Genomic DNA, 16,316 nt, shown 5'->3' on the forward strand with positions numbered 1-16,316 from the left:
TTATCTAAGTATTTTGTTTATAAATATGTCTTAGATTGAATTATTTACATATCTATCTAAATATTTTATCATAAAGTATATTTTCATTAATTAAGTTATTTTACTTAATTATTTATTATAATAATAGTGATTAAATATATATATATATATATATATAATATTATATAAAGAAATAAGATTAATGATGGTTCTCATAATAAGGAACATTTCCAAATAATAAATATTTTCACAATCTTACCCAATCATTATCGAAACCAGAATCCATATAAGTCTTGTATAGTTATTATTTATTCCCGTTATTATTTTAACTAGGAATCCTCGTTGGTAAATTCCTGAAGAGCTTGGCGTTTTATTCTTACAATCTCATCATCCCTTTTTGTTCATTTGTTGATGAGTATTTCACTCCCCTTCTTTTTACTCATTTTTAACCGTTTTGGGGACATATACGTTCGTAGATATTTTACTACTATTTAATACTCAAACTTGCAACTATTAGCCTTGCATGTTTAACAGTTTATACCTAACGTGTTATATGGTTATATGATTTGCTTGAATACATGTCGGAGAGGTCAAACATATTCTCAGTCTAGTATGATCATACGTCTGTCGTGTTAGCCATCGTTCAGTTTATCTGACATCGTGCTTACTGACATCATTATTTACTTGCTCAATGGCTAAATTGATTATCTCACTTGACACATTTTGCTCTTTTAATTATTATTATATAATCATGAAAATCTGGTGTTTTACTTACTCAACCTAGTATTGACAAAAGCTATTGTATTTTTAACGCATATGCAGGTTATCGTGTGATGTGATTCTCAAGCTTGTTTTGAAGAAAACTTAGGGTTGCGCTAGAAAAGAAGATATAAGAATTAGAATTTTGGATTTTGTTTTATTTGATTTAATTTTAAATTATTGTAGTTTGGTTACTTTTATGTATATGAATTATTTAAATAAACTTAATAGATATTGTCACCTTTAACATTGTATGATAGTACCTTGAGAGCTGTGAGCAATCAGCTCACGCCCCGACATTTCTGTCTTAGGTTGGGGTATAACATATGGTATGAATCTAGATGTAGATCTGGACGTATTTCTTGCTTCTTGGTGACGCTTGAATCACGAAATCTTTCCTCCTTTAGCTCGGATTGAATCCGAGTTTGAAGTAGAGTGTTTATATGTGTTTTTGAGTGTGTGGAGGCAAATATGAAAATGTGGGTTTAGGGTTTTAAGTTGGTTTAATGGTGAAAATTTTTATTTTCGTTAATAAATATTTACTAAAACCTTAATAGAAAACTGAAGTTCAAACCAATCGAATTCAATTTTAAAACCAATCGAATCGAGTTTTCAAACCAATCAAATCAAGTTTTTCAAACCAATCGAATCGAGTTTTCAAACCACTCGAATCGAGTTTTTCAAAACCAATCGAATCAAGTTTTATAAACAATCGAATCGCTTTTCAAACAAACTGAACCGAGTTTCAATTCGATTCGTTTTCTGGTTCGATTAGATTTGTTCTTCTAGTTCGATTCGACTTGTTTCCAATTCTATTCGTTTTCCTAACGAATCGAGTTTCTTCCCAGAAATCGATTTAAACATGGTTTTTCGTGTATTTCTAAATAATCAACTCCTTACATCTCGTTCTGCTCGTTTTACTGATAGAACAAGTTTCAAGCCATAACAACTTCATTTTTCTCATTCTAACACGGTCCAAACGTCACTCGTTTGTCTCGTTTCATTCCAAACATCTTGTTTACGTTCAATTTTACATGTTTCTTACATAATAAGGCCCGATTAGCCTTAGTATCAAACCTTAGGGCAAACCGACCTTAAAAACTTAACTTCTTGCTTCGTGTCTGATTCAACACACAAATCTAGACGTGTTTCTTGCTTGTATGACGAAGATATAACACAAACTCTTTTTGGTTCGGGTTCAGATCTGAATAGAAATGGAAGAGGAGTGTTTGTGTGTGTTTTTGAGGGTGTTATGGAGGCTGGATGAAGGAAATGAAGGTTTTATGTTTTTGGGAGGTTTAATGGTGTTTATATACCCCTAAGGCCCATCACATTCTTATTCCATCTTTTATTGTCCAAGCCCACACTATATTATTTTTATTTAACTAACTAAATAACAACACGCCACTAAGTAGACAAAATTTTTTTATTTAATATTTATCAAAAGCATGATTTTACAAAATCAAATTTAAATTCCACAAAAAACCCGAACAATTCTTGATAAAAAACCAAGAAATTAAATATGATAAACTTTGTTTTATATGAAAGTAATTGGTATATACGTACTATTATAGTATTATTGCATTATAACATATACATAGTTTATTAAATTAACAAAACAAATGAATAGATCTAAAGCATATATTTATAATTTGTAAATTTATATGACAATTTACAATAATAATAATAATAATTTGATTGATTTTAAATAAATGGATCGACATTTTAAACATATATTATAATTTAATGATTAAAAAAATTGCTTTGTAAAATGAAAGCATATTCGAGCTTTGTTTTTCTTTACAATCTTTAACTAAATTAATCGTATAATATGTTAATACTAACATTTGAAATTATATATATTCTTTTAACAAAGATGGTTTGTTGTTGATTTTTGGTTTTAACCAATTATTATGGAATAAAATAATATGTTAAAATTTACTTTTATAAAAATGTATAAATATAATATAAATAAAGTGTGAAAAGAAAGTAAATAATTATTTATATATGACATATATTAGGTCAATTAAGAACTTAATTGTGAAAGAAAAAAGAGTTATAAGATTTAACGACAAAACGACATGTGTCGTAATTATATTCTTTTATTAGAAGAGTAGGATAGAATAACATTTCACATCACATTTAAAAAACTTATAATAAGTTAATAACTTATAATCAAAACATACAATTATAAGTCACAAACAAGCAATTAATTTTTTTATATTATTGATGTGCGTAGTAGATGGAGTGATTGAATGCTTATATATGAAAAATGCATTTTTTTGGTATAATCTTTTTTAATTTAAAAAGAATTAAAAGATTGTTTTTCAACCCGATCAAATATTTTTGTAATTTTCAACATGTTTAAACCGTTGTCTTTTAAATGTATTAGGCTATGTGTAGTGGAAGAGCTACAAAATAAGGCGATTTGTGTCATGTGACGCCTAGTCAGCAAATGGGAGATTTTTATTTTAGTGGTGTAGTGGTGTTATAGCCCTATATATATATATAGGGATGGTTTAAGAGAGAAATACTATTACTGTGAGAAATGCAAGAAATTAAAACGAGCCACTAGTTTTATTTTAGGTTTTAAAAGCTTAAAGATAAATTAAGAAACAATAAATGCATTATCTCTTTTCAATTAATATAACTAATAAAACACAATAATTATCTATTCAATTAATATGACTAATCAAATTACTATAATTGAAAAATATTAAGAATTCATTTATTTTTATAACTTATTTTTGTCTCTTGAATTTTTATCCTAAACAAATACAATTTATTCATACGTTAAAATTTATTTCTATGCAAAACCAATTTATTCAAACTCAATATATTAATATCCATCAACACGTAGTTACATTATGATAAATAATACAAAACTATTATACACATGTTTGCATTAAATATCAACAAAAAAGATACTACCTACACAAAAACATATAGCCTACACTTGTTCTAAGAATAAGAAAACATATAAACTACACACATAATTCATCATCAATAAATTACACACACACACACGAAAACATATAGCCTACACATGAAAAACATATAACTTATACACAAAAATTTTATCCTACACAAATACAATTTATTCATACACTAAAATTTCTTTCTATTTAAAACCAGTTTATTCCAACTCAACTTATCAATATCCATCACTACGTAGTTGCATTGTGATGAATAATACAAATATTATCTTACACATGTTTGCATTAAATGTGAAATATACAACATGCACAAAAACATATAACCTACACTTGTTCTAACAATAAGAAAACATATAACCTACACATGGAAAACATATAACCTACACACGTGTAGGTTATGTGTATCTTTGTGTAGTTTATATAATTGTTGATGTCGAATTAAGTATGTAAGTTGTATTCTTTTTTGTATGTTGTACGTTTTTATTGCTAAAAACAAGTGTAGGTTATATAATTTTGTGTAAGTTGTATATTTATTGTTTATATTTAATGGATACATTTGTATGAAATTTTTTATATTATTTATGACAATAGTTTTTCTAGATATATTTTGATATTTATTATTAAAAATTACGCGTTAATATTTGCTAATAAATTGAGTGAAAATAAATTGTTTTTTAATATAAATAACGATATGAATATATTGAATTTGTGTTGGATAATCTCACCAATCACACTATGCAACCGAGCCGGCTTGAACTAAAAAACCAACGCATTCCTCGTTTTCCAAATACTCCAAATTGTAATAAGACATAGCGTGAAACACTTTTGCCTTCTTTCTCGACAACCCCGAAAACTTGTAAAGATCCAGAATGTCTCGAAAAGAAAATGCGAAAAAGGTAGATATATTAATTAGAGAGATATTATTATGGTTATATTATTTTTATTAATTGAAGAGAGAGGGTGCATTTATTGTTGCATTTACATCTTTTTCATTTATTTTTAACCTTTTAAAATCTAAAATAAAACTAATGGCTCATATTCATTTCTTGCAGTAATATCATTTATCTCTTGAACTTAAACATATATATATATATATATATCACATACATAATAATATAATAATATCATTTCCAAACAAAACAGCGACAAAAACTAGTTGCCCTGCCCTTGTCGCCCATCTTGTTGTCCCAGGAGGCGGTGTTCTTGGCCTTAATATCACCCAAATTTATAGCCCACTACACATAGTCTTACCAATCAATAAACATATTTATACCATCATTATTATTATTATTATTTAAACTTAAAGACAATGGTAATCAATATGTCCTACTATACTATTAAAACAAATTAGTTTGGTGCCACATGTCCCTTACATATAGGGCGATTGCATTTCCTTTCAAAATTATCTTTCACTTCTCTATTTTTCTTGCCAATTTAATAAATCAAAAATAAATTATATTCCTAATAATTAAAATACTTAATGTATTCATTTAAGTCAATATTTTCTAATTTTAGATTTTAACTACTTTTTTATTTTGAGAGTTACATATAATTTGTAACTAACAATCACTTAAAATAAGAACAAATTCATCAATAAATGTAGATTGTTATTTATTTTCTTAATGTTCACATCTAATTAGTTAAAATTAAACCAAATTCATCAATAAATATAATTTCATTTAAGTTTTTCGTTTAAATTATCATCAAAGTTTATGGTAATTAGATTTTATTTATTTATTATGAACAATAATTTTGTTTTACATATGTCATTATTAACAAAAATCTCGGTCATTCTTTTTAATTCGTAATAAATATAGTTGAAAATTAATTTTTCAACCTACTCAATATTATATAAAATACACTATATACTACAATATATTGATTTGGTCAAACAAATTAAACAATCATAATGATTCTTTCAAAAGAGGAAACTTAATTTATGCAAGATAAAATCGAAAAAACTTTTCATAACTTATTGAATTATTATTTATATAGAAAGAACATAATTTATGGTAACCATAGAAACTTGATCTTCCCTTAAAATACTTTTACCATAAACTTTCACACCTAAACTTCAAGCCTATATATTGAATACTTGAGCTTACAAAATATGTCACTCTTAAATTGTCACTCCTAATACTTGGTGGGTTATTAACTCAGAGATTCAATAATTTGGAAGTGTTGATAACATTTTAAGTTGAATGATATTATAAGTTTGAAGGTATGTACGATTTGTTTGTAAAATACGCTACTTTGTATAATCGATATAACTATACGTCAGTCTATGTAACTTATTGTTCTCTACATGATATAAGATTTATAAATTTTTCACATGTTAATCGTATTTTTTTTTATTTTATATTTTAAATGTCTTCAAGTTCCAAAAGACGCACTAATTCTCAATCATCATCTTCCAATAAGAGGAATAATACAAATGGTTAGGATTTTAATAATTTAAGGTTACTCTCTAAATACAATGTTATAATAATAATAATTTTGTTTGCAGTGCAGTGTCATCGTCTAGACAACCATTGCGTATCATATCCAACGGTAATAATTTTTTTATAAACCATCAATTGATTTAAAATGGTAATATTTTATGACCGTCTTTTTTTATTAGATCTAAAATTTTATGAGATATACGGCAAGTAACATGAAGTTTGAGGACCATTTAGAGTATAGCTCGAGTCACGGTAGGACCTGGTCACCAAATGCGTGTTCTTACTGATGTAAGATTTCTTGAAATTCATATTTACAGTTTTATTTTATATGTTGAGAGCTCCCTCTATTCATATTTACAGTTTAAGGACGATTTGGAGACTAACTCTAGCCATGGTAGGACTGGGTTACCAAAGTTCCACCTACTCATTCCAAGATTCAATAGACATGTTGAATGTTTTGAGATATACGAAAATATTGTTGATTTATTTCCTTATCGAAATTATCATGCTAATTATTCCGATTACATTCATTAATAATTCTTACTAATTTTTCTTTTTAATAGTTCAGTATATCTAACAGTACTTTATTTTTAATAATTTTAGTTTATGACAGCCCAAATTGGTAGATTGAACTTTCAAAAAATGGAATGTTTTTTAATAATAATATTTATAATTGTTTATTTCTTTTTTAAAATTTAAAATTGGCCATTATTACAACAATCCTTTTTTAGTTTTTAGTGGTATTCAATATCAACAAACTTTTCATCTTTTATATTTACCAAATTTTAATTAGCATAAATGACATATTTAATATATATGGGAATTTTAAATAATTTACTTTTGAGTATACTTGAAAGTTAATAAGTTTTGTATTAAAAACGCATTAATTTATTTGACCAAGTTAATATATGGTGTATTACTTATTTCAAATTTATATTTAAAATATCTTAGATATTTACTATAATTGCTTATTTATTTTAAAATATTCATCATCTTTAATTTTTATGATACATTCTAATCATTTATACATTTATTTATTTATATTTTTAAGAAACGAACTTGACCACTCTTTTTTAGTTTTAATATTCTCCAATCTCAATAAACTTTAAATCTTTTATATTTGACCAATTTTTGATTAGGCATAAATGCCAAGAATTACCGATTCGTCTTAATTATTTCGTTCAAATTAAAAAATAAACTAATAACCTAAACAAAAAATGAAAACTTTCCATATTTTATATTTGACCAATTTTTCATCAGGCATAAATGTCAAGATTAATGTATAAAATTGAAAAAAGAATTATCTAATGAATTTACTGTTAAATTAGTTAATGATGCTAAAGTCTTGACAATAATTTCGTGATAATTAAAAAAATTAATAGTATATTGTTTAGTTAGTAAATTTCTAAAAAAATGAAAGTTTTTTATAATAATATTTACATTTTTTTATTTTTGTTTTTAAATACCGAAATTGACCACTCTTGCAACAATCTTTTGAAGTTTCTAATAGTTTTCAATGTCAACAAACTTTCCGTCTTTTATATTTGACCAAATTTTTTATTAGTATAAATGGCAAATTTAATGTATATTAAAAATTTAAATACTTTACTTTTGAATATACTCGAAAGTTAATAAGTTTTATATTAAATACACATTAATTTATTTGACAAATATAATATGCTGTTTATTACTTATTTCAAATTTATATTTAAAAAATCTTAGATATTCACTATGATTGCTTATTTATGATAAATATTCATCATCTTTAATTTTAATGATACATTCCGATCATTTATACATTTATTTATTTCTGTTTTTAAGAACCCAATTTTGAACACTCTTTTGTAGTTTTTTTTAGTCTCCAATCTCAATAAACTTTCCATATTTTATATTTGAACAATTTTTAATTAGGCATAAATGTCAAGAATTACCAATTTGTCTAATTTATTCAGGCTAAATTAAAAAAATAAACTAATAAAGTAAACAGAAAATAAAACTTTCCATCTTTTATAGTTGACCAATTTTTAATTAGGCATAAATGTCAAGATTAATGTATAAAATTGAAAAAAAGAATGATCTAATGAAATTTATTGTTAAATAAGGTAATGATGCTAAAGTGTTGACAATAATTTCGTGATAATTAAAAAAATTAACAGTATATTGTTTAGTTACTGAATTTCCAAAAAAAATGGAAACTTTTTTATAATAATATTCACATTTATTTATTTATGCTTTTACAAAACCAAAATTGACGACTTTTGCAACAATCTTTTGTAGTTTTTAATAGTATTCAATGTCATTAAACTAAAAAAGTTAATATGTTTTGTATTAAATGACAAATTTAATGTATTAAAACTTTTAATCTTTTATATTTGACTAAATTTTAATTAGCATAAATGACAAATTTAATGTATATTGGAAATTTAAATAATTTATTTTTGATTATACTAAAAAGTTAATATGTTTTTTATTAATTAATGAAATTGATTTTAAATAATGTAATGATGTTAAAGAGTTTGAAACATAATTTACTTTAGATTGCAGTCACTTTAATAGAACTTTAATTAGGAAATGACTTATATGTAATAAAATTAAAATTAACCGGTTTAATTTTAATTATCTCTATATTAGTTTAGTTAGACTTAATTAGTGAAATTAGTATAATAAATCTTTATTACTTCGATTTAACTTAATGCATTTAACTAAAAGGTCTTTGAATCGAAATAAAACAAAAGTTTAATTACAAAATAATTTATAATAAAATACATCTTTATTTATTTATTAATGTTGAAATGAAACTCATAATACCTTAAAAACGTTAGTTGTATATTAATCAGGCTGCTATGGTTTATTTTGTTTTTTAGATTGTGAAGCAAAATTACTTTTTTTGTTTGTGAAATGTCGAAGAAGTTAATGGTAGGGTAATATGATTATAACATGTTCATCTCTTCATTTGGTTTTTTAGTTTAGGTGTATAGTTTGTTTGTGTAAGTATTACCTTTTTATTTATACAATCTAAATGTTTAATATTTTGGTTACAAACTTATGTTAAATATTTTTGTTGGTTAATATGTTAGTTATGAAATTTTATGGTTGTCTATATATATATGGTTGTTGATATGCTTTCAACCCATTTGTAACATGGGCTACTATTCTAGAAATATATTTGTGGGTTAGATACTTTTACATAAATGAATTTCTGATCATCTATGTGGATTCAAGTTAGCCGATAGTCATCATATCCAGTAGAGTAAGTTGTGTTATTGTTGTTTCCTGTGTAATATTTCTACTTATCATGTCTTTAATATATTTATGAACATCAAATATAAATAACCTAATTGGTTTCCTGGTTTTCTAATTTATCTGTTTTGTGTATTAAAATCATTCATTAAGTCAACAAAACTGAAACATCATGCTCTATAAAATTCTGTTTTTATATTTATGTTCATCTTTTTCATATGCTAACCATATTATATTCTATTACAGATGTATTCAAAATTAAAGAAAACGTAATTTTTGGTCAATCAACGCCTTCCAATAAGAAGATTTCAAACGGTTAGTCAGTTTAATATTTTTTAGTTACCATTTAAATTTTTTTAAGTATGTATATTTTTTGTAAACGTGTAGCTTCAACGCCAAGAGAACTACTTATTAACATTTTGAACGGTAACATTTTATTTTAAACGCGCTAATACACTAAAGTATAGTTTCTTTATTAACTAAAATATAGTAAATAAAAATTAATATGTTATTACCTAAAAATTTGGCACTTGTAACGGAAATTTATAAACGATTTTTGATATTTTTATTATTAACTAAATTATACCTTTTTAACAAATGAATTTTTAATAACATTTAATGTATGTTTACATATTTCTTTTTTCTATTTTCTTTTTTAGAATTGATAGGAAACATAATTTCCAGTTATCCATACTATTTTATTTTCTTAAAACCAATTAAAATATAATTAAGATGTGTATACGAATAAATTTATGTTAATTAGAGGCGCAAAGATATTTCACAATTATTTTTTTACTTATATCTGGTTTACTCAATTTATATTGTTTCCATACTTAGCAACAAAATTAACAAATTTAGTTGTGTTTCATATAAAAAAAATCAATTTTTTGGTTTTTAATTAAACCATACTAATTATATTTTTATATATTAATTTGAAGTAAAATTTTAAAAAACACATTATGCTAAATAAATCAGAAAAACCAAAATTATTTTGACTCATAGATTGGTTCTAAAAATCCATGTGCCAATAATGTTACTAAAGAATATGAATTAGAAGAACGGTTTGTGTAATGGAACTAGATTGGAATAATTAATTTGGGTATGCGTTTTGTTGAAGTAAAAGTTATTTCGGGTACTAATGCTGGTTATCGCACTTATATAATTCATTATGGTGTAACACCTTCAGATAAGAAACTCTCGTTTAAATTGAAGAGAATGTAGTTTTTTTTTTCCAGTTGTAGTCTGTTTTGCAATGACCATTCAAAAAGTCAAGGTCAATCTCTAGCAAGAGTTGACATATATCTCAGAGACCCGGTGTTTACACATGGACAACTCTATGTAGCTTTATCAAGAGCGAAGAGTGATGTCAAAATTTTTATATTAAAAAAGGAAGACAAAGTTACAAATAAAGAATCAATATTGTTTATAAGAAAGTCTTTTTAATAGCTTATGTATTTTACATTTTTAACTTTTGATTATATTTTCACTATAATTTGAATGTTATTTTGGTTTATCTTTGTATTTCACAATCATTTGTTTTCGTACAAATATTATTTACAACATAAAATATGTTGTCGTCCTGAATAACATATAACAACTTATGTTATCCTTTCAAATGACACATGTTAGTTTGAAAATTTCAATATTTCCACCCGTGTACTAACCTAGTAAATTTTTATATTAAAATATTTAAACTTTTAAAGACAATGGCCCCTATTTTGTTTTTATACTTGACATCAATGTTTTCCCATTTGACTTGTGCACACATGGTGTTTACAGCTATAACATACACGACTTGTTACACTTATTAATGAATTCTCATTTTCTTTTTTGTTTTCTTTTATTCCACAATGATTATTTAAGTTTTGTTTGACTTTCTACAATGAAATATCAATTATATATACCATACCCTCTCTCATTCTTCAATCCTCACAATCTCTCTCTTGTTTCATTTCATTTCATTTTTCAATGGCGGTTGATTGCGTAGTAGATCATCATGTCAACAATATGTTCCACCTCGACCAATATGTACCAGAGTCCACCTCAAAACAATATGTTTCAGAGTCCACCCCAAAGCGTACCGGTCACGCACGCTTCCGCCGTGGACCGTCAGCTTCATCACAACCAGAAACAAAACAATCAGATACACACAACGTTTTTGATTATATTTCGGTTACCGAAACGACGTCGTCAGCCAGCTCGTCGTCCATGACGTCATCTTTAGGTATTGTAACTCCGGCGCCGACGTTCTCCTCACGGAAGCCGCCGCTGCCCTCGACTCACCGGAAAAGATGTGTCGCTGACCGTCCGGTTGCGTCCGTACACAGCTGTAAAAGAAGGTACGCTCACGGCGTGTTTTAGCAAATTGATGTTTGGATTGCTATCTTACGCGCTTGTGGTTATGAATTAATATGTTTATTATTTTGTTTTATCAGGAAGACTGGATCAAAACGTGAAGTAAGAAGAGTTCCGATTGTTGGATCTAAGGTTACGAGCATACCTGCTGATGATTACTCGTGGAAGAAGTACGGAGAGAAGAAGATCGAAGGATCAATTTATCCAAGGTAATTGATTAACGATTTATTTGAATACGAAAAAACATTTTTATACTGAATACCGATACTGTACCTAGTCTGGTACGGATATCTAGGGTTGTCTCTGAGCATTTAAATATTTCTGTCGAGCTGAATTAAAATGTAAACCCTATGAACAACTAAATATATAAGCTAATATTTTCAAACAATGATTAATGTTCGAATTATAAACATAGCAAAAATATAATATTAAAATTAAATACAAAATATGATGTTTTTAAACGACGGTTACGAAATATATAAACTAACTTTTTCAAACAATGATTACGAAACATAGAAAAAATATGATTTTATTCATTTTTGGTATCGGTACTTTTCGGTACACTACCAATCTCCTTTGATGTTATGATTATGAAATGAAAGGTTCTGATTTGGTTATCGATTTGAATTTTGCAGAGTATACTATAAATGTAGTATCGGAAAAGGATGTCCGGCAAGGAAGAGCATAGAGTTGGCTAAAGACAATTCAAAGATGCTTTTGGTAACATACGCCGGAGAACACCGTCACCGGGTAGTTCCGACGCCGGTTCCGGCAGGTTTGACCGCTGTGGTGGTTTAGTCAAAGTGAGGGAACATAAATGTGGTCCACAACAACTTTGCACAATTTTCTACGGTTGATAAATTATTAAACAGTAGTGGAAAAGAAAAGAAGAAAATGACATTTTTTTAATTATTAGTTTGACTTTAGGTTGAGGGTGTAATTTGTACATTGAGAAAGTTCAAGGGTGTAAATGTTAATATATAATGCAATTTTGTCCGACTAATTTTTTGTCTCGGTTTATTATTATAAAATATTTTATTTAAATAATACGTAAAAAATATTTAAGGTACCAACTACACGGTTTATATTTAATTAATCTCTGTTATAATTTATAAACTTTGAAGATTTTCTAAATGTTAAAATAAAAAATATTATTTATTCATGATAAAGACATTCATTGACTAGAGATGTATAGACCGGTTTCAAAGTTAAAATTTATTGACTAGAGATGTATAGACCGGTTTCAAAGTTAAAACTTGTAGCGGTTGGTAAACGAAAAGTCAAAATCAATTCGAGTTGAAACCAGGTTTGATTTTGACTGAGTCGGATTAGGTTAACTGCTTTGGAACGGGTTTTACTGGAAAAGGTTAAGACCGGTTCGAAACCTACATGTTCAATCAGGTTGAAACCAGTTTTTTACATACCGAAACTAAATCGGTTTGGGCTCAAGTCATGTCGATGAACCTTTTATAACTAAATGAGTTAAAACCGTATATCTACTAAACTCGACTTTTTAGTTTTAAGTTTTAGTTAAATGAGTTAAAATATGACTTAACTCGAACTATACTAAACCGGCCGAACACAACAATATAATAAATTATTATTTTGGTATCGAGACTTTAAAGCATAAAGTTTTGTTGGGTAGCAAAGTAAACGGCTTTTAAGGTCTTCTATATATTACTAAAAATATTTGAATTAATTAATTACTTAATTGCAAGTGGAATCTTTATTTTATATATATATTTTTATATTTAATCTGTTTCTTAGTGCGACTTTTCGCAAGTTGTTTTTCCCGTGACCTTGTCAAGTCAATGTGTATGATGGCTAAGAAAGAAAGTTGTTTGTTATTCGTTATATTAAATTTATATAAAAAATTGGCTCTTGATATTTATATTTTAAAAACAAAGCTTATTTATATAAATCAATATTAATTGTGATGTTTATTAACTATACACAGTCTCTAATCTACACCGTCAAGAGGACACGGGTCATGGAGTGGTGTTCGTGAAAACTAACAAGAAAACCCGACACCGACTTGGAAAATCTAGGAACACCATCTCTTGGTTTTTCCTGAACACTTTTTCACCGATTTTTGTGGTGTAAGGGTTCTACTAGAGATACTCCTTATACGGGGGCCTATACATGTGGGGTATAACTCTTGTATAGTCTTATGCGTGTCGTATAGAGGGGGTGTCTGGTGTCTCTAGAAAATCCCTGGTGTACCCGGTTTTTTAGAAAATGAGAGAATTTTGGAATTGTACATCATTTTGTGCAGTGTTTTGAAACCCGACCCGGTCCTGCCGGTCGGATCGGTCTGACCGGGACCCGGTCCCTATACTGGGTCAGGTCAGTGTATTTGGGCCGTTTAGAAAAACCCAGCCGGTTTTGCAGGTGGGCGGTTGGCCCCGATAGGTTGACCTGGCGGGTGAACCGGTAAAACCCATTTTTTCATGCTGGGATTCGAACTTAGGTTAATTTCGGAGAGAAACTTTAATAATTACCCACGAGCCAATCAACCAAGATTAATTGATGTCTTTATTAATCAAACATAAATCATATATATTTAAAAAGTAATGCATAAAACATAGATAAACATCAAAGTTTGTCATTATTAGTATTTATTATTATTATATGTATATGAATTATATATATTTAAATTATTTATGACGTCATCCGGGTCAAACACCGGTCCGCCCTTCCAGATCGGTCCGACCTTTCACCCGGTAAGCATTTCGAGTCAACGTCCGGACCTGGTTTAAAAACATTGATTTTGGGTCCTCTTAAATACCCATAGTGTGAAATCTGATCACTTTTTTAAGAAGAATTCACTTCATTGAGGCAAAGGTTTCTTGGCATCAATTGCGAATTTGCTTTAAGATATTTAGCGACGTAAAAGTTGGTTTCCAAAGGTATATATGTTAATTGCTTTAGTTGATGTGAATTCTTAAAGTTATTTTGAAAGTTTAAATATATCAAAGCGCAATTATTATACTTTTGATACCATTTGTTGAGAAGTAAAATACCAATCAAGTTTTGATTTTAATATTAAGTATATATACTAACTTTAGAATCCGTGTAATACATGAAATACTTAAAAAAAATACAAATAAGCTATATAAATTAATTAAATGATTAAATTTAATAAATAAACATGTATTTTATCAAATTAAATAGTTTTATAAGTTCAAATTATATTTTCTAATGAAATATTCATATGAATTCGTTGTGTATCTCACACAATATCTTTATAATCACGAAAAAAAATGCACCGTGTGATTTTATAAGTTCTACTTATATTTTTTTGATGAAAAATTAAATTCTAACATGAGATGATAAGATCTTTCATTTTGAATGATTAAAAAAAAGAACACCATATATAAAATTAACATGAATAAAACACCATTTTGTATTACAGTTTCGAAATAGATGAATAAAAATTCTATAGATTCATATATGTTGAATTAATATGTGCGAATAAAATTGCTATGGATTCATAATTTCTTCGTCTTTATTATCTTAGACTTATAAATATTATTCTATAAATTGATTTAGTAAAAAATGGTAGATCTGATTTTCATTAAAGATATAAGTATTTTGATTGTATTGACATAAATTCTCATATATATTTAATCCATATAATTTAGATAATTATATATTTGATTAAAGGATGTATTGATATGTTTTGATTACGCTGAAATAAATATGTTTTCATTAAAAATAGAAAATAGTTTGAGCATGAAATTTATACTAGGAATGAATTTTCAAGTGACATGTGTTACAGTTATTTTCTTTATTAGAATAGATAGATTAATTAACCATAATGAAATGGAAAAAATAAGTATTTCTTAAAACCCAAGATTTCATACTAAGCTTCGCCGGGTAGATTAATATACCCTAAATGTAATCTCTATATATTGAACCGCGAACACATCTTCTCTGTGAGTAAAACTAGAGAAATAATGTGAGATTTAATAGGCCGAAAGACACATTCAGTAAAAATCACATGTTCATATAATATGTCAAACACAATCCAACTTTATTTTGACGGTACACAACTTACAACGTTATGTGCTATTTATATGCATAAACTCTCTAGGTTAGTATTGCCCCCAAAGACTAATGAGTATACATCTATACTTGTACTATTTTGCGCTTAATATGCCTCAAAACCAATAAACATCTATGCCTAAGTGAAGTTTCAACTTGTCACATGGACAATAAGTTTAAGTTACCCATAAATGTTAGTCGAGATTGAGTATAGTTCTATTTTTAGTTTTTTCTAAAAATAATAATATACTTACACACATAGATACAAGTGTACATTTTTTTAAATAAGCATATATTTTTATGAAAGTAATTTTTAAGTCAATCAAGCAAAGGTTCTTGCCATATTAGAAAATGATATGAAAATGAAGATCATTTGTTCATCGCTATAATTACTTAGTACATGATAATATGTTTTGTAGTTTTATATCATAAGCTATACGAGGTAGTGTACCAAGTAGTTTTTGTGTCATACAAATCATCTTTTAAAATATGTTATCAAACTAAGATAATGAATTAATAACTGCTAGTTCATATATTGAGGATATTTTAGCCGCATTGT

General features: G+C 26.9%; 1 protein-coding gene across 1 annotated transcript; it reads left to right on the forward strand.

Moving 5' to 3' along the window:
* The first annotated feature begins 11,323 nt into the window (after positions 1 to 11,323).
* On the forward strand, positions 11,324 to 12,713 carry LOC143581282 (putative WRKY transcription factor 7). Its single transcript, XM_077064110.1, has 3 exons — positions 11,324 to 11,694; positions 11,791 to 11,919; positions 12,346 to 12,713. The coding sequence occupies exons 1-3, from the start codon at positions 11,324 to 11,326 to the stop codon at positions 12,506 to 12,508; spliced, it is 663 nt and encodes a 220-aa protein (XP_076920225.1). The 3' UTR covers positions 12,509 to 12,713.
* Positions 12,714 to 16,316: the final 3,603 nt, after the last annotated feature.

This window comes from Bidens hawaiensis, unplaced genomic scaffold (genome assembly GCF_021521415.1).
Source record: "Bidens hawaiensis isolate Kalapana, Puna unplaced genomic scaffold, B.hawaiensis_p1.1 tig00030849_1, whole genome shotgun sequence".
Classification (NCBI taxonomy): domain Eukaryota; kingdom Viridiplantae; phylum Streptophyta; class Magnoliopsida; order Asterales; family Asteraceae; genus Bidens; species Bidens hawaiensis.